Here is a 20,834-nt window from a genome sequence, read left to right as displayed (position 1 = left end):
CTTTGCTAGAATCCTTAAACATTTATCTTAGCTTTCTGTTAGATGTTGAGATTAGCACTTTGTTTCACAAAATTTGTGACCTGGAAAACTTAATTTTTCCTGTAGCTGTTGAATTACATCTTTCTTATGACAGCTGTCTACCAGCAGATAGAGAGAGAGAGAGAGAGAGAGAGAGAGAGAGAGAGAGAGAGAGAGAGAGAGAGATAATATATCTAATTTTCATTGATTATTAGATATTACACTGTGTAGAAATGTTAATTTTTTGATCTGGACTACTCAGTAAATAAGTTTTGGCCTCTTCATTCTAGGTGCCTTTGGCTGCTGGTGTCCTGGTACCTGCTTCTCTGCTGCAACGAGTTAATCGAGCTGACTATCGGAAACTCACCCGCGGTCTTGCATCAGCTCTTTTCTCACCCCTTGAACTAGGATCAAGTTCAGTGACTGGTCAGCGGTGGACTCGAGCAGGTTATTGCTCAGGCCGACCAACGAAACCTGCTCTGGATCGGCGTCGTGTGGAAGCCATTCTCGGTGTGTCTATGTTGATACAGTTGTACCATTCTTTATAACTTAATATCAGAAAAGAAGCATTAAGTAGACATTAGTGGGAAATAGTAACCTAAATCATAGAAAGTAATATAAATGCATGAGAAAAAATAAGAGGTGATGATTTTTGAATTGGTGAAGATAATTCAAATAAGTAACAAATAAGAGAACATATTAAGGAGGACACACAAGGAGAGTGAAAGAATGTAGAAGTAGAAGAAATTTTATGATGAGATTCTGGGTATGATGGGAAGGGATGTCAGTGAAAAGTAGTAGAAGAAATGTTAGGAAAAATAAAATAAAGATATGTAATGTAATAGAGAAACAGAAATATAAAATTTTATTTTTATTAACGGCTAAGATGTAGTTCATAGTAGTGTAGTTTGTATCCTCCTACCCAGTCCTAATTTCATATCCTGGTTTCCACTCCTTTTTTGCAATACTTAAAACAGTTTACTTTTTTTTCTATAATTACACTATACATGATACCTGAAATAAAAGCTCATAAAAAGGTTAGTGAAATTCGAGCTTTTGAAGGTAATTTTCATTCTCTGAATTCAATGTCACAAAGAAGAAAAGTAGCAGTTTCATGTGTTGCTGCAGTCTTCGCATATTTTGTTAGTGCAGGGCATTTGTCAGTGTACCTCACTTATCTTGTACTGTCGGTTGTCTTCACCAGTTCCAGTGACCATCAATATGATAAAAGTATTCCTCAAGTTGTATAGAGTTCTTACTGCATGCCTTCACTAACTTAATTCTTAGATTTCCTTTCAATTTTTGACTATTTTGTATGATTCATACATTTCAAGATATAACTTCTTACCTCTCTGCCCAGTGTCTTGTGATATATCTGTATATTTATTTCATGTTCATTTCCTTTCTTTGAAGCTAATTTCTTTCCCACTGTTTCATATCTTGACCAGCAGTTAAACTCAAGATGTCACCTTAAAATGTAAAGATTTGTCCTCCACTACTCACTATACAATCTTTCATAACGCATATGTTTCATATTGTTTATTATCCTTACACTCTTCATGTTAACTATGTTACGAGAAGAGTTCTTACCGAGAATGTTTTAAAGTATGTATGTATACACATCTCATTTTTTCTGACTTGTTGTTTCACTTTTTTAAATAGTTTAGTTGTATTCACCTTGTTTTAATCTTATTGATTATTATAAGACAAATAACGCATTTTAGCACAGTAGCAACATTGTTCTCCTGTCTTCACAGATGCTGCGTTAGTGGGGAGTTATACATGACTTTCAACACAGTAGCCCCTTAGAAGTTTTGTATTTCTTATCCAAGAACCTAAGCAAAAAAGAAAACTGACAAACTAGATGCTCACAAGGGCAAACTCAGACACTGTGTAGTCTGTAGACTGCACTTCAACAATTAGACAGTTTTCAGGATTGAGTAAATCACATTACTAATAGCGTGTAATCTGTCACTCATGCCTCTATGAGGGTCTACCCAAAATCTCTGAGAATTTCATTGTAAGAGTCAGAAATCTATAGTTACGTCCTAGTGTCCTCCATCACCTTCAAAGTAGTCACCTCAGGTATGCATGCAATTATCCCAGCGCTGTTCCCATTTTTGGAAGCATTACTGGAAGCCCTCGAGGTGAAGGGTGTTCAGGACCCATTGTGATTCCACATGGATGTCTTCAGTCGAGTCAAAATGTTGCCCTTGCAAGATGATTTTCATCTTCAAGAGCAGGTAGAAATTGAATGGCGCTAGATCTGGGGAGTAGGGAGGGTGGCAGCCATTTCCATGTTGTTTTTCACCAGGAATTCTTTCACAACAAGTGAAGTATGTGTGGGTGCCTAGTCATGGTGCACCAACCAGTCTTTCTTTTCCCACAACTCTATCCATATGCACTGAACATTTTTCCCTCAGTTGCCTCAAAACCTCACTGTAAAACTGCCTGTTGATACTCTAACCATGTGCAATATAATCCTTATGCACCATTTCCCAAATGTTGAAAAAAATCATCAGCATTGACTTTGTTTTTCTGTGAACTTGTCAAGCTTTTTTCAGCATTGGAGAAGATGGCGTTTTCCATTGTGATGACTACTGCTTCATTTCAGAACTGTAGACCCAAGATTCATCACCTGTTATGATTCTAGATAAGAATTTTGGACACTCTCGAACTCTTTGTTGCAGTTCAGTGCACGTCTGAATCCTGAGGCTTCATTGGACGATGTTGAGAGGGCTGTAATTTGTCATGTTCAGTTCTTCAGCTAGAATTTGTTTACATGTGATGTATGACAGCAAGTCTGTTACAAACATCGTGAATTGTCTGCCTTCAGTCTTTGTAAAACACTTCATGCACTTTCATGATAATGTCCGGTGTTGTGAATGTTGACGATTGACCAGAATGCTTGTCATCTTTGACAGATTCGTGGTCTTCCTTGAAGCACTTGAACCAAATGTTCTTGTTTGTCTTAGTGCACTCTCACCAAATGCCTCTGTCAGCATGCAGTGAGTTTGAGCTGCAGTTTTCTTCAACTTCAAACAGAATTTTGATATAAATCTCTTGCTTCTTCACTTTAACCATTTCACAATTTGCAGAAACACTGAAACACATCCTGACAGGCACCACTACAACTCACAACTACATCCGCCAAAGATGGCAGAACTTTGTGCCACAGTAGCTATAATGTCTACCTCTAGACACCTAGCAGCGGAATGTCGTACTGCTACTGGTTTGGGTAGCACCTTGTATAACAAAATCTTCAGGGTATCACAGAAGACAGCCCATTCATTGTTGGAACAGGCAGTCTACTATAATGACAAATGATTGGCACTGCAGGCTCAAGGGCAGCTTATCTGCATAAACAACATGCATGCCTTGAGGCAGTGTGTTGATAACTTGACCAATCATCGAGGGAAGGTCCACAATTATAGTATGGGAACATGTTGCAATACTGTGCCAACAAATCACCTTCCATGAATCCAGTTCCAGGAGAACGAGGGAGAACAGATTTCCATTCAAGAAATGATTAGGACAATAACCTTCACTACTCATTGTCTGCAGTGGGTAAGTGGATACCATGGTATTGATGGTACATGATAATATCCTTCACCAGACTTGTTTTATTATGGTATCCTGTGGAAACTTAACTGAAAAACCAAGGATAATCTGCTTGCCTTTTTTCAAATAAAATACACACCAAAGGCCAATATCCTGGCATGGGGAGGTCACAAATAATTGATCCTCTCCTTAAACCGGGAAACAAGTGCACAAATCCTAACTGTTGTTGATTTCGTCGTTACTGTTGTTATCATCATCATCATCTCACCCTTACCAGCTACATTGATAACCCACTAGAATAGGTGACAAAATGCCTCCTCATCAGCTCTCTAGTATCAAAAATCTTGTAAGATGATTCCTGTCTGTGCTTAGAATATACCATTCAACTCTGATAATATACCCTACTGGAGCCATCCCTACAGGAAATGTTTTTAAATGAGCAGTGTGATGTAAGTGTCTTCTTTGGTACTGAAAAAGGCATGGAGTAATACCTGTAGACACAACATTATCAGCAATTATCCAGATGAGGTTTCTGCCTTTGTTTCCCCATTTTTGTGCAAATCTTCTGTGAGGCAGTGACAGTGGTTTTGAATATTTTTGGCCATAACTGTAATTCTTAGCTGACATAAACAACATCTTTCCTGCTACCCACTCAACAAGAATAAGCAGAACATTTGTTGGTAACTGGAAAATAGGAAAAAACTGATTATGTGTAATTGCTTTTCACTTGCTGACATCTCAGGTGGTATGCCGAAAAAGAGCTAACAGCAACTCTTAATGAAATAGGACTGAAATCTAACATACCACATTTAAATTAAAAAAGAAATCTTTCAGAGGTAAAAAACTCTCTATTAATTCCCAACCATCTCTCTCTCTCTCTCTCTCTCTCTCTCTCTCTCTCTCTCTCTCTCTCTCTCTCTCACACACACACACACACACACACACACACACACACACACACACACTAGCCACTCACTCACTCTGTATATAACCTCCTCCCTTCCCCACCCCTTCTTCGCAAAAACACCTAACAACACCTTGCACCTCTTGGAAATGAAAAGGCTATAATGTTTCCATATCAGAATACAATTAATTAAAAGTTATAGGCATTTAAGCTCAGTAGAAGCTTGCTCCCCATTAAATGAAAACTACGTTAAATTAATTTCCAGTTGTCACGTGTTACGTAAAACAGGCAGGCACAGTAACAAACACACATATGCCCTAATATCTGTGAAGCAACCAGTTGTAAACACTTCATAGTTCCATAAGAGAAACACAAACAAAGCATCAGTATTATGAGAGCCATAGAAACTCGCACATCTTCCTATTATCATGTAGGGCCCCTGTGAGCGTGCAGAAGTGCCGGAACATGACATGGCATGGACTCAACTAATATTTGAATTAGTGCTGGAGGCAATTGACACCAAGAATCCTGCAGGGCTGTCCATAAGTTCAGAAGAGTACAAGGAAGTAGAGATCTCTTCTAAACGGCACGTTCCAAGGCATCACAGGTATGCTCAGTCTGGCGATTTTGATGGCCAGCAGATGTGTTTAAACTCAGAAGAGTGTTACTGAAGCTACTATGTAGCAGTTCTGGACTTATGTGGTGTCGCATTGTCCTGCTAGAATTGCCCAAGTCCATCGAATGCACAGTGGACATGTCTGGATGTAGGTGATTAGGCAGAATGCTTACGTATTTGTCGCCTGTCAGAATCATATCTAGATGTATCAGGGGTCCCATATGACCAACTGCACATACCCACACCTTTACAGAGCCTCTACCAGCTTGAACAGCCCCCTGCTGACACGCAGGGCCCAAGGATTCATGAGGTTGTCTCAATAACCATACATGTCCATCCTCTCAATACAATTTGAAACAAGACTTGTCTGACCAGGTAACATGTTTCCTGTCATCAACAGTCCAATGTCTGTGTCGGTAGGCCCAGGCAAGGCATAAAGCTTTGTGTTGTGCAGTCATCAAGGGTACATGAGTGTACCTTTGGCTCAGAAAGCGCATATTGATGATGTTTTTTTTTGACTGGCTCACACGCTGCCACTTGTTGATGGCCCAGTATTGAAATCCAACAACTTGTGGAAGGGTTGCACTTCTGTCACATTGAACGATTCTCTTCAGTCAGTGTTGATCCTCTTCTTCCAGGATCTTTCCCTGCAACAGCATTGTCAGAGATTTGTGTTTTACCAGATTCCTGATGTTCATGGTACACTAGAGAAATGGTCGTACAGAAAAATCCCCACTTCATTGCTACCTCGGAGACGCTGCATCCCATCACTCATGTGCCGACTATAACACCACATTCAAATTCACTTAATTCTTGATAATCTGCCATTGTAGCAGCAGTAACCAATTTAACAACTGTGCCAGACACTTGCATTATATAGGCGTTGCCAACTGCAGCGCCATATTCTGCCTGTTTACATACCTCTGTATTGGAATACACTGCCTATACCAGGTTCTTTGGCACTTCAGTGTATATCTACATCTATTACAGCTATACTCTGCAAACCACATGAAGTGCATGGCAGAGGGTACATCCCATTATACAATTTATTAAGGTTTCTTCCCATACTGGTCACATATGAAATGCGGGAAGAATGATTGATTGAATGCCTCTGTGTGTAAAGTATTTATTCTGTTCTTATCCTCATTATCCCTATGTGAGTGGTACGTAGAGGGTTGTAATATATTCCTAGAGTCACCATTTGAAGCTGGTTCTTGAAACTTTGTTAATAGAACTTTTCGGGATAGTTTACACCTAACTTCAAGAGTCTGCCAGTTCAGTTTCCTAATTGTCTCTTTTACACTCTCCCATGGATCAAATAGGCCTGTGACCATTCATGCTGTCATTCTTTGTATACATTCAGTATCCTCCATTAGTCGTATTTGAAATGGGACTCACAGACATGAGCAATATACTAGACCTGGCCACACGAGTGATTTGTAAGGAATCTGCTTTGTAGTTTGATTGCACTTCCCTGGTTTTCTACCAACCAACCAAAGCCTACTACATGCTTTATGCTCAACTGAACCTGTGTGATCATTCCATTTCATATCCATATAAAGTGTTAAACTCAGCTATTTATATGAGTTGGCTGATTTCAACAGTGCCTCATTGGCATTAATAGTCATAGAATACTATGTTTTTTGTTTTGTGAAATACACAATTTTATATTTCTAAAAATTTAAAGCAAGTTTTCGAACTTTCCACCAGTTTGAAATCTTACCAAGATCAGACTGAATGTTGATGCAGCTGCTTTCAGACAGTACCTCATATGGAAAACTGCATCATGTGCAAAAAGGCAGAGGTTACTATTAATATTGTCTTCTTGGTCACTAATATACAACATGAAAAGCAAGGCTCCCAACACGCTTTCTGAGGCACACCTGTAGTTACTTGTATGTGTGAATATGACACTTCATCCAAGATAACATTCTGCATCGTCCCTACCAAAAAGTCCTCAATCCAGTCACAAATTAACTTGATACCCTATATGATCCTTCTGTTGACAATAAGTGTAGATGTGGCACTTATTCAAATTCTGTTTGGAAATCAAGAAATACTGCATCTATCTGGGTGTCTTGAACCACAACTTTCAGTATGTCATGTGAGAAAAATGCCAATTGGGTTTCACATGATCAATGTTTTCGGAATCCATGCTGGTTAGCATGGAGGGGGTCTTTCTGTTTGAGAGATCTCATTATGTATGAGTTCAGAATATATTCTAAGGTACTACAACAAATCAGTGCCAAGGATATTGGACACTTGTTTTGTGGTGATACAAGAATTAAATTGGAGCAATTCCCCTGCGTTTTTCCTTTGTAAGGGAACATTTGAAAACAAAGTTAATCATTTCAGCTTTTGCTGTGCTGCCCTATATTGCAGTTCCTCTCTCATTCACTAGGGACTGGACACTAACTTTGGTGGCACTAACAGAGCTTATATACAATCCACTTTTGTGCCTCTAAAAGCCTTGACATATAATCAGAAGATCTTTGGGTTTTGTGAAAGATCATTTGACAATATTCTGCTACAACAGTCCCTAAAGACTTCATTCATTGCTCTCTTTCATGCTCAAATGAATTTCATTCAGCATCTCTACCTATAACCTTATGCTTTGTTATCAAAGCTTGCTCTGTTTTTGTGACCATATTTTAAGATTGTTGTTGTTGTTGTTGTTGTTGTGGTCTTCAGTCCTGAGACTGGTTTGATGCAGCTCTCCATGCTACTCTATCCTGTGCAAGCTTCTTCATCTCCCAGTACCCACTGCAACCCACATCCTTCTCAATCTGCTTACTGTAGTCATCTCTTGGTCTCCCTCTACGATTTTTACCCTCTACGCTGCCCTCCAATACTAAATTGGTGATCCCTTGATACCTCAGAACATGTCCTACCAACCGATCCCTTCTTCTGGTCAAGTTGTGCCACAAACTTTCGACTACATTCCATTATCCTCGTTTTGCTTTTGTTGGTGTTCATCTTATATCCTCCTTTCAAGACACTATCCATTTCGTTCAACTGCTCTTCCAAGTCCTTTGCTGTCTCTGACAGAATTACAATGTCATCGGCAAACCTCAAAGTTTTTATTTCTTCTCCATGGATTTTAATACCTACTCCAAATTTTTCTTTTGTTTCCTTTACTGCTTGCTCAATATACAGATTGAATAACATCGGGGAGAGACTACAACCCTGTCTCACTCCCTTCCCAACCACTGCTTCCCTTTCATGTCCGTCGACTCTTATAACTGCCATCTGATTTCTGTACAAATTGTAAATAGCCTTTCGCTCCCTGTAATTTACCCCTGCCACCTTCAGAATTTGAAAGAGAGTATTCCAGTCAACATTGTCAAAAGCTTTCTCTAAGTCTACAAATGCTAGAAATGTAGGTTTGTGCTTCCTTAATCTAGCTTCTAAGATAAGTTGTAGGGTCAGTATTGACTCACGTGTTCAAACATTTCTACGTAATCCAAACTGATCTTCCCCGAGGTCGGCTTCTACTAGTTTTTCCATTCGTCTGTAAAGAATTCACGTTAGTATTTTGCAGCTGTGACTTATTAAACTGATAGTTCGGTAGTTTTCACATCTGTCAACACCAGCTTTCTTTGGGATTGGAATTATTATATTCATCTTGAAGTCTGAGGGTATTTTGCCTTTCTCATACATCTTGCTCACCAGATGGTAGAGTTTTGTCAGGACTGGCTCTCCCAAGGCCGTCAGTAGTTCCAGTGGAATGTTGTCTACTCCAGAGGCCTTGCTTCGACTCAGGTCTTTCAGTGCTCTGTCAAATTCTACATGCAGTATTGTATCTCCCATTTCATCTTCATCTACAGCCTCTTCCATTTCCACAACATTGTCCTCAAGTACATCGCCCTTGTATAGACCCTCTATATACTCCTTCCACCTTTCTGCTCTCCCTTGTTTGCTTAGAACTTGGTTTCCATCTGAGCTCTTGATGTTGATACAAGTGGTTCTCTTGTCTCCAAAGGTCTCTTTAATTTTCCTGTAGGCAATATCTATCTTACCCCTAGTGAGATAAGCCTCTACGTCCTTACATTTGTCCTCTAGCCATCCCTGCTTAGCCATTTTGCACTTCCTGTCGATCTCATTTTTGAGACATCTGTATTCGTTTTTGCCTGCTTCATTTACTGCATTTTTATATTTTCTCCTTTCATCAATTAAATTCAATATTTCTTCTGTTACCCAAGGATTTCTACTAGCCCTCATCTTTTTACCTACTTGATCCTCAGCTGCCTTCACTTTCTTTCCCCCATTCCTGTCAATTGCTCCCTTATGCTGTCCTTGAAACTCTGTACAACCTCTGGTTTAGTCAGTTTGTCCAGGTCCCATCTCCTTAAATTCCAACCTTTTTGCAGTTTCTTCTGTTTTAATCTACAGGTCATAACCAATAGATTGTGGTCAGAGTCGACATCTGCCCCTGGAAATATCTTATAATTTAAAATCTGGTTCCTAAATCTCAGTCTTACCATTATATAATCTATCTGATACCTTTTAGTATCTCCAGATTCTTCCATGTATACAGCCTTCTTTTATGATTCTTGAACCAAGTGTTACCTATGCTTAAGTTATGCTCTGTGCAAAATTCTACCAGGCAGCTTCCTCTTTCATTTCTTTGCCCCAGTCCATATTCATCTACTACGTTTCCGTCTCTCCCTTTTCCTACACTCGAATTCCAGTCACCCATGACTATTAAATTTTCATCTCCCTTCACTATCTGAATAATTTCTTTTATTTGATCATACATTTCTTCAATTTCTTCGTCATCTGCAGAGCTAGTTGGCATATAAACTTGTACTACTGTAGTAGGTGTGGGCTTTGTATCTATCTTTTTTGGATTTTAAGATTATATTTTAATACTAAGGGTATATGAGAGAGGTAGTCATAAAATTTTAACTATCACATGAAAAACATGAAGTTACATAATTAATAGTTACAGTGTGGAAGTTTTGTAACAAACATATATGAAAAGGCTGCATGTAGAATCATGTTTTTGTGTGTGTTTGTGTTTGTGTGTGTGTGTGTGTGTAGGGGGGGGGGGGGGGTGATCTTGGTGCTCTGTTCCTATTTGAACTAGAAACATGGGGTAAAAAATTTTGGCTTAGCCTAGACTAGCACCCATTTGTATAACCATTCAAACATTAGTCTTCCTGTATCTATGTTACAGCATATTAAGCAATGTTTGAACAGTGAACCAGAGCTGGCACCCAGGCAAACTGTGTGAATCAATTAATTCATTTTGCAAAAGACCATAACTGGGCTGAAAGTAATGCTCAGCTAATAACAGTATTTGTATGTACACATGTCGAATTTTATGTGGGAGAACAACTGCCCTCATTCTATTTTTACAAGCAAAAACAGTCACCTTTAAATAACTCTGGACTGGAGCAAGACTTATGCTTCAAATTTGGTTCTCTGGTGTATCAGACCTTGATCTAAGATAAGCTTCAATTACTTGAAAACTCTTGCTTCGTTTGGAAATTACATGCAAAAAACATATTTCTGGCAGGTTTTTGCAACATGCAATAAAGTCATCCAAAATGTAGCTTGTAACATTTGTTTTTATATGAACTGAATACACGGAAACAGTTTAATGTGAATCAAATAAATAAAAAATCCATTCTTATGATAAAATCTATCTTCATTCATTGTTTACTTGCAAAAAAACATGTTTTTTGTGAGGGCCTTTTTTTACATGTGCCACCTCTGTGCTTCATACTTGTGCGAATCAGTTCAAACTTTGTAAGAAGTTATATCAATACATATAATTAATGGGTGTCCTGTTATTTTGTGAAAGCCTCGTCCATTGCCTTGATATAAGCAGCGTGGTTCAAATGTCACTAAAAAAATCGATACTGAATCAGTCAACCCCAGAGTTAACAAAAATCTACTTCAGTTGCCAATCTGTGGCAGATTATTGTCAAAATTGCAGTAGAGTAAAAGTTGGGAACCAGAATGAAAAATACTGCTATCATGGTACAGAAAAGGGAAATAAGTCCTGGGCAGAGTTACGGATATAAAAGAAAGGAAGTAGCTTTTTGACTTATCTGGCAGCTTAAGAGAGATTTAACTCAAAACATCTTGATACATTTGCTGTTTTTTTATGTGGTAACCCTACTTCCCCAATGCAGCAAGCTCTCACAGCTGCAAGGTGTCGGCTCATCGGCATCTTGAAATTAACGGCTAAAGTCCCTGATACTGAGACCGAGATTCAGAAAATTTGTCAGCCATTGTAAGCAATATAACATTTTATCTTATGGCTGAAGAGCATACATGTAGTACCTAAAAAAGTTTTTGGAGGTATTAAATTTCTGGGGATGGATTTGTTCCTTGGGGGGGAAAGGGGGGGGGGGGGTTGTAAAACAGTTATTGCTTTCTGGGTTAGTGGGGAGGGGGAAGGGATTTTTTCCCTGAGGTGACCATTTCTACCCCAAACACACCCCCTGTTATATGTATAGTAGGGGTGAAAGAAGAAATAGACACAAATTTATGGGCTTCTAGAGAGTAAAATGCATCTGAAATTGGAAGTATTGGAGGGTGGAGTGCATCCATAATAGGAAATATCCCAGAGTAATATGACAAATGACATGTGTAGATTGCACAACACAAAACATCTACATCTACATCTACATCCATACTCCGCAAGCCACCTGACGGTGTGTGGCGGAGGGTACCCTGAGTACCTCTATTGGTTCTCCCTTCTATTCCAGTCTCGTATTGTACGTGGAAAGAAGGATTGTCGGTATGCTTCTGTGTGGGCTCTAATCTCTCTGATTTTATCCTCATGGTCTCTTCGCGTGATATACGTAGGAGGGAGCAATATACTGCTTGACTCTTCGGTGAAGGTATGTTCTCGAAACTTTAACAAAAGCCCGTACCGAGGTACTGAGCATCTCTCCTGCAGAGTCTTCCACTGGAGTTTATCTATCATCTCCGTAACGCTTTCGCAATTACTAAATGATCCTGTAATGAAGCACGCTGCTCTCCGTTGGATCTTCTCTATCTCTTCTATCAACCCTACCTGGTGCGGATCCCACACTGCTGAGCAGTATTCAAGCATTGGGCGAACAAGCGTACTGTAACCTACTTCCTTTGTTGTCGGATTGCATTTCCTTAGGATTCTTCCAATGAATCTCAGTCTGGCATCTGCTTTACCAACGATCAACTTTATATGATCATTCCATTTTAAATCACTCCTAATGCGTACTCCCAGATAATTTATGGAATTAACTGCTTCCAGTTGCTGACCTGCTATTTTATAGCTAAATGATAAGGGACCTATCTTTCTATGTATTCGCATCACATTACACTTGTCTACATTGAGATTCAATTGCCATTCCGTGCACCATGCGTCAATTCGCTGCAGATCCTCCTGCATTTCAGTACAATTTTCCATTGTTGCAACCTCTCGATACACCACAGCATCATCTGCAAAAAGCCTCAGTGAACTTCGGATGTCATCCACCAGGTCATTCATGTATATTGTGAATAGCAACGGTCCTATGACACTCCCCTGTGGCACACCTGAATTCACTCTTACTTCGGAAGACTTCTCTCCATTGAGAATGACATGCTGCGTTCTGTTATCTAGGAACTCCTCAATCCACATGACATGATGGCAGGTCTCATGTAATACAGCATGACATCATGTAACATGTTACTTGACACAATGAATTATATTACATGACATTTGTACTGATACTAACAAGTAAAAAAGCACAAATATGTCAAGATGTTTTGGTTTAAAAGTTTTTGAAGCTGTCAGATAAGTCGAAAAGCTAGCTCCCTTCTCTTACAGCCCAAACTCTGCGCAGGACATGTTCAACTTTTTTAGTTCTGTAATAGGAGCCTTTTTCATTCCGGTTTTTTATTTGTTTGTTTACAGGCACTTATATGCATTCATGGTACACTCTGACACTCCCACATCAAAATATTATAACGTGTCACTAGAGGGGCAAAAACAGAATAGTGCAGCCCATCTCCACTGTATCAGTGGGCTGTGCCATCTTGTTTTGGCCCTTCTAGTGACTTGTTATGGTGCTATTGTGTGGGAATGTCAATGTGTACCATGAATGCATTAATTAGGTAACATCATTTTTATGTGCTGATTAAAACATTATCACCCATTGTCTTAATATGTTTTAGGCTTTGTGTGAACAAATGTGAGAGATTGAGTTTTAGCAAATATCTTATGATGATATTATTTCTGTTTAAATATTGTAACAACATTTGTCTTCCAGAGCACTTTCAAAAGCGCTAATAACTGTGCTTTTAAGTGTCCCAAATGAACAAACCAGAAAACACTGTACAGTGTATGGCAGAGAGTACTCATGCCAAAGCGGTCCAGTTGTAACAAGAGTCAAGTCAAAATCCAAAAGTAGGGTCATCAGTGAAGTACAACATTTAGCATTGAAAGCACTTCCTTACGAACGCCAGTGTGCAGCCAGAACAGAACAGAAGTGATCTCTTGGATGGAGAGTGCTGGGATTTAAACAGGCATCAAATATTTCATAACATACAAACTTTATAAACATAAGGCATTCTCAGAACCATCCAGAAATGATAAATACTAAAATAATAAATAATTGATCGTGGTCATGTTTGAACTAGAGACCCGAAGCATGCCAGCCAGTGACGCTAACCGTTACATGCAGCACAGCTTGTGGCAGTATTGGTGATTAACTGTCATGTATTTGACTTATTATTTACATGCCTCTATACACAACCTAACCTCTCATTTTATTCTTGTAGGGATTACACATGATATCTTATGGAACAGCAGAATTGTTGTTAAGTCTTCCTTGAATACTAATACTCCATATTTACATATCACAGTTTTGTATGAATATTGTCACATTCCCAATTATTTTCTGTGATCATCTTTGTTACATTTTTATTTGGACTATACCAGTCAATTACAGTACAATCGTAACAGTGGGTCTATGAATTTGTTCCTGCTTTATGCCTCAAACTCTCAAACAATATTCAAGAATTGGTTTACATCTACATCAAATGGATACTTGGCAAATAACACTAAGTGCCTGGAAAAGTCACCCAGAACTGCAGGTCAGGGGAGACTTACCAGACGGACAAATTTATTTTGTCAAAAATTGATTGTTTTCGTGTTATATAGGTATTTAAGTTGAATTTACAGCCTTTAGATTTGACAGATTTATCATGTAACTGAAGTTTAATGGATTCCTCTTAGCACTCATGTGGATGATCTAACACTTCATTATTTAGAATCAATTGCCAATTTTTGCACAATCAAATAACTTTTTTAAGCCTGCCTCTTATGGTTTTACCATCAGAAAGTGTCTTGTGTCTTGAACTTTGTTTCAACTTCCTCAACCTGGTGCCCATCCTCTTCTGGACGTGTCCAACACATACCAGTTTTGTGACAATCTTCTCACCATAAGGCTGAGTAGCTACTATACTTTATATGCTTTTGAGTCTCCATCACCTAAGAACTTGGTGTAACACACTCCCCTTTCATTCACAGATAGACTAAAAATGTCAATATCTGCAGAGACCTCCATACCACCACTTATTCCTTCATAATTTCTTTCACAGATATGCCCTTCTTTAGTCCCTGATTTGCACTTATAACAATGTTTGGTTAAAATCTGGAGATCTATTACCTTTCCAGTATCCACACTGGTCACCATAGCAACAGAATTCTTTGAACTGTAGCTGTGCTTCTGCCAAGGGCCATCAAAAGCTACTGGTATATCAGTCACACCATCATTTATTTCAGCAGCTTTGTTTGCAGCACCCTTCATTGACTCATGTGCAAGAGATTCCATGGCAGCTCCAATAAATCCTGCATAATTGTCGATTTTACAGGGTGGACATGGCATATTCATCATGGCACACATTGCTTCTGTTGCAGTGTGTCCTTTGGCAATAGCTCTCAATCCATAAAACCACCGAACGTTTACTTCAAAATAATTATCTTTAGACTTATCAGAATTCCAAAATGAATGAGCATATTTACAACTGGCACAATTAATGATAAGTTTCCTGGCTAGCCCATTTGATACCTCACTGTCTTCATGTAAACTAACTGGACCTCCACATATTTTACAACACACACATTCACCTAACACTCTTGTTAGGACGCATAAATCTAACAGAATATAACCTAACTTACCATTTACATCACTTTTGTTTTGAGAAAACTATGTATAACAACGTTTTGTTTTAATCTTCGAAGTACTAATGGGTGTTTCTCTAGGTAACTGATGAGTTTGCCTGTATTTCATTGTCTGTAACTTCACACGCCACATGTGGAACACAATGTTTCCCTTTATTCAAAAGTCTATTACCATGAAACCCACATTTCTAAAAAACACTTTGTTTTAGCATCATACTTTACTTTTTGAGAGATTTACCAATCTGTTTCTCACTTTTCCTCGGAGAAACGGTAGCACTTTGACATACAATGCATGTTTATGCTATGAAATGATATGATACTGTTTTGACAGTGCTACCAAAACAAACACGTAATTTAACCTTTATAACACAGCAATGCACGTAAAAATTTTAAAATTTTCAACCAGTGTAGATTATATTTAAATAAGTAAAATAAAATACTTCCCATGTGAGTTTTGGAAAATTGCATATTTTATAATGAGAGAAAAATCCAAAAATGTGAACAAAAAAAATTTTCTTTTGTAAGTCCCCTTAAGAATTCAGTCAGGAAGCAGTGTAAATCAGAAGCATAAAACAGACAGGCTAAAACTCTACTATTCAGTGGCGTGTAACTAAAGGCTTCAAAGATTAGTGACAGCCTGACCAGAAGGTGCCTGGCTGTGGTATTTACAGGCAGTCTCACATCAGTAGAGAGCTCCATGTGACATGCTTGCAGCGGCAGTGCCTCGAATGGAAGCAAATTGTTGCTTCAGTATGTAGCCTGAGTATCTAGGACCTGTTCTCCATACCAGTACTCAGCTTGGTGGAGAGTCCGAATCACTGTCAGATACTAATCCCTCTCCCTGCCATTTTAATCAGTATATACAACCAGAAGTGGCAGGCCTGTGCCAACTTTGTTGAGAGGAAACGGGGGGAGGGGGGGGGGGCACTAGAAGCCCTGCTAAAGGCCCATGTAGAAGGTCATCGCATGGGTGCCGACTATGTAGGAAATGTGCACAATTATTTGGCCTCCTTGGTCACCTGGGTCTGAAAATAATCCACCTCATTCATAATGTGATGAGGGGATTACTGGTGTCAATGGGAGCCACAAATGGTCTACGGGGTGGAAGTGGTTTCACCTCTGTCAGTTTCCATCACTAGCCACTGTCCCCCAAGTGTTGGTGCTGTACATGAGAGCAAAAGTTGCAGTGGCAGCAGGCAGCCGTGTCACTGGTGTCATGGCATATGTTGCGCATTGCCAGCAGTGGAATGGTTGGAGGGAGGGTTGATACCCCTCGCTGCAGATAGAGCTGATTTTGAAGCTTCATTAAACATCCCTGACCATCTACAGCCTTCAAAACACAAGTGTGCAGGGTCTGCACATGTGTAAAAGCTTTGCTGATTTGCATCTGTTTACCATGGGGGTGGACTGGTGGGTTCTGAGGAAGCTGGTCATTGCTTCACTGGAATTGCTGTTGTTATTATTTTGTGTATCAATGTTTTGGAGGCCCTGACCTCCTGCTCAGCCTCTGAATTGGATACAGGACGAAAAGTGATGGTGGTAAGTGCCAATGCATTTACAAAAATCAGTAAACGCAGATGCCATGAATTGAGGGCCATTGTCAGAAACCAGGGTGGAATGGACAAGGCATAGATAGTAGCTACTGTGGTACATTGTTCCCAATAACTATTCAGTGAAATTAATATGGCAGGTGTGGCCAGGGTTTAAAGACTGTGCTGGGGCTGGTTCATTATGGCTGCAGCTTCAACAGCAAGCCAGTACAGAGACGCCACACTTGCTTTCGGCCTGAACATTCCCCAGTGAGGGGCTTCAGTACCCCATGGCACAGCGTGGTAGAGACTTCCAAGTGGCATTCAGAATTGTCTGTAGGTAACAAACTCACAACACCAATGATGTTAAACCAGTGCCGTAAGAAAAAATAGTTGTGCAATTCTGGTCATTGCCCTTAGGCAGGTGCTCCAGCTGACCCCACTGTATAGAAGACTTCATACTGTGGAGTAACAGATTGCCACATGTTTTTCCACATTCTGTAATCAGGAATTTGTGAAGCATGTGTCACTAATTTGCATCTAAAGTAGAACACAATGCTTCATGCCTATCAAATGCTGCTTCTGGGTCACACAGCAAGTGGAACAGGTTGTCAGCTTTTGAAAGCTGCATGATGGGTTGGTAATGGATCTTGTAGATTTAGTTACTAAGGAAAAAGACCACCATCGCAGCCACTATGCTGTTTTATCGAGAAGTTTGGTATGGGGACCAAACAGCAAAATGAAAAGCTTGTGATCAATGATCAGGTGGAACTTGGTACCATAGAGATGCACATAAAATTTTGTGTTGCCATATATGATAGCCAACACCTCTATCTCAATTTGCAAATAATTTTTGTAGTGCTGCTTTTAATGTTTTAGATGTGATTTTAATGGGCTGTTCTGTGTCATTGGCATATTCGTGGGACAACATATCCCACCAATGACACAATCTAACTCATCAGCAGCAAGTGTTAAATGTTTCCTGGGATGGAACATCACTAAACAATGATCCAACCTAAGGCTCTTTTTAAGTTGCAAGAAAGGCTTCTGGCACACACCTGACATCATCTTTTTTATGCACGTGGGAAATCTAGGCTGCATTGGGAATAAACTTTACATGCTAATTGACTTTGCTGAGGAGTGACAGTAGTTTTTTGAAGGTCTTAGGAGCTGGTAAGTTAGTGATTGTGTCGGCATGATCCTATGTGGAAGTGGTTCCTTCTTTACATAATATATGTTCCAGGTACTTGACACTCGACTCAAAGAAACTGCATTTGTCAAATCGACAACGAAGACCATAGACCTAGAGCTCCTGAAACAACATTTGTGCAGGTCCTGCTCTCATGTGGTTCCAGTAATTAGTGAGTGAGTTAAAACACAGTTGGGGATACCGTGGGTGAGTTGCTCTGGGTATCTCAGAAATATTGCAGGAGTGCTTGTGACCCCAGGTGACAGCCTTTTATAACAATACATGCCGAATGGTGAATCGATCACATAAAACTCCTACATCTGATCTTCATTAGTCATTTGAAAGTAGGTATCAGTGAGATCTATATTTGCAAAATAATGGTCCATAGCTAATTTTGCCAGCAGTTGCTCTGGCTGAGGAATTTGGTACAGACAGACATGTGCTTGAGCATTAGTGGTAGACTTAAATCACCAAATATTCTGAGTGATCGATTTGGTTTCTTAAATATGACCATGGGGATAGCCCATTTATTAAACAATATTGGAGATATAACTCCCATACTTTGCAACTTATCTGGTTGCCCTTTAATTTGTTTGTTCATGCCAAAAGACCCCAGACAAGTTCTAAGAAACTTAGGCAGTGCCATTTGCTTTAAGGATATGTGGCCCTGGATCTCTATTGTACAAAATAATGTAGGTTCAAACAGTTACTTAAATTGCTCACATAATGTATAATGTTCTGTGAAAGCTAGCATGGTTGATGCTAATTCACCTTGTCCTGAATTTGAAAACCAAAAAGTGCAGAAGTTTCTAAGCCAAAAACGTTAGTCGTCATCCTAGGGTTGACCGCTAGCTGGATTAGCTGCCCAGCTACATTTTTATACTTGGCTTGGATTATGATCTAAGCCTGCAATGGGACTGACTGGCATCTGTATGTCAATACCCTGCATTGAAGGGACTTCAGATGATGAGAGATATTGTGCTGGTACATGCCCTCATGTACCAGCACATGCCATGCCAATGTCTAATTGGAAATCTCGTGTTACCCATTAATTACCATTGAAACATGAGTATTGACATCCCATCTACTGCTGCCAAGGGCACTGGCGAGATAGTGTGCAGCGCACTGACAACTGAAGTTGTTGGCCCATGCTCGCTGAAACAGACACTCATGAGGTGATCCAGTTTGCAGCATGCGAAGCAAGTGATGTCATGGAAAAGTCAGTAATGGGTAGTGACAGCATTGATACTATGGGCTGCAATCCAGACATGATTTGATGGCACAAACCTTTTTTGGACCCTTTAAAGATAATGGGGAGGAAACTGTTTTATGAGCTTCTGCTCGTTTTGGGACACATTGATGGCGAACAAAACAATTCTGTTTTTGCTTGTCTGTGGACAATAATGGTGGTGGATCCCTAACTACTGAATCCTGTATCACTGGACTACATCTACATCTACATGGATACTCTGCAAATCACATTTAAGCGCCTGGCAGAGGGTTCATTGAACTACCTTCACAATTCTCTATTATTCCAATCTTGTATGGCGCACGGGAAGAATGAACACCTATATCTTTCAATACAAGCTCTAATTTCCTTTATTTTATCTTGGTGATCGTTCCTCCCTTTGTAAGTTGGTGTCAACAAAATATTTTCCCATTCGGAGGAGAAAGTTGGTGATTGGAATTTCATGAGAAGATTCCGTCGCAACGAAAAGCACCTTTCTTTTAATGATGTCCATCCCAAATCCTGTATCATTTCTGTGACACTCTCTCCCATATTCCGCACTAATACAAAATGTGCTGCCTTTCTTTGAACTTTTTCAATGTACACAGTCAGTCCTATCTGGTAAGGATCCCACACCGCGCAACAGTATTCTAAAAGAGGATGGACAAGTGTAGTGTAGGCTGTCTCCTTAGTAGGTCTGTTACATTTTCCAAGTGTCCTGCCAATAAAAGGCAGTCTTTGGTTAGCTTTCCCCACAACATTTTCTATGCGTTCCTTCCAATTTAAATTGTTCGTAAATGTAATACCTAGCTATTTAGTTGAATTTACGGCTTTTAGATTAGACTGATTTATCATGTAACTGAAGTTTAACACGTTCCTTTTAGCACTCATGTGTATGACCTCACACTTTTCGTTATTTAAGGTCAACTGCCACTTTTCACACCGTTCTTCTAAATCGTTTTTCAGTTTGTTTTGATCTTCTGATGAATTTATTAGTCGATAAACGACAGCGTCATCTGCAAACAACCAAAAATGGCTGCTCAGATTATCTCCCAAATCGTTTATGTAGATAAGGAACAGCAAAGGGCCTATAGCACTACCTTGGGGAATGCCAGAAATAACTTATTTTTTTACTCGATGACTGTGTGGTACAGTGTCAAAAGCCTTCCGGAAATCCAGAAATACGGAATTCATCTGAAATCCCTTATCAATAGCACTCAGCACTTCATGTAAATAAAGAGCTAGTTGTGTTTCACAAGAACGATGTTTCCTAAGCCCATGTTGACTGTGTGTCAATAGATGGTTTTCTTGGGGGTAATTCATTATGTTCAAACACAATATGTGTTCTAAAATCCTTCTGCATATTGACGTTAACGATATGGGCCTGTAATTTAGTGGATTACTCCTACTACTTTTATTGAATATTGGTGTGACCTGTGAAACTTCCAGTCTTTGGGTACAGATCTTTCGCCGAGTGAATGGTTGTATATGATTGTTAAGCATGGAGCTAATGCATCAGCATACTCCAAAAGGAACCTAATTGATATACAGTCTGGACCAGAAGACTTGCTTTTATTAAGTGATTTAAGTTGCTTCACTACTCTGAGCATATTTACTTCTA

At 39.5% G+C, this 20,834-nt stretch overlaps 1 protein-coding gene across 6 annotated transcripts in view; it reads left to right on the top strand.

Moving 5' to 3' along the window:
• Positions 1-20,834, top strand: part of LOC126355719 (protein abrupt-like) — a 269,896-nt gene that overhangs the window by 172,138 nt on the left and 76,924 nt on the right. For 4 of the 6 annotated variants that reach the window (XM_050006114.1, XM_050006090.1, XM_050006098.1 and 1 more), the window contains one exon: positions 309-528. The exons of 1 other annotated variant lie outside the window; for it this stretch is intronic. In XM_050006114.1, the coding sequence (XP_049862071.1) occupies positions 309-528 (220 nt within the window). Of the gene's footprint in view, positions 1-308; positions 529-20,834 lie in introns of those variants that run through there. One more of the 6 variants, XM_050006169.1, reaches the window with a different exon arrangement.

The sequence above is a fragment of the Schistocerca gregaria genome, chromosome 1 (assembly GCF_023897955.1).
Source record: "Schistocerca gregaria isolate iqSchGreg1 chromosome 1, iqSchGreg1.2, whole genome shotgun sequence".
NCBI lineage: Eukaryota > Metazoa > Arthropoda > Insecta > Orthoptera > Acrididae > Schistocerca > Schistocerca gregaria.
This window is presented reverse-complemented; position numbering and strand designations above follow the sequence as displayed.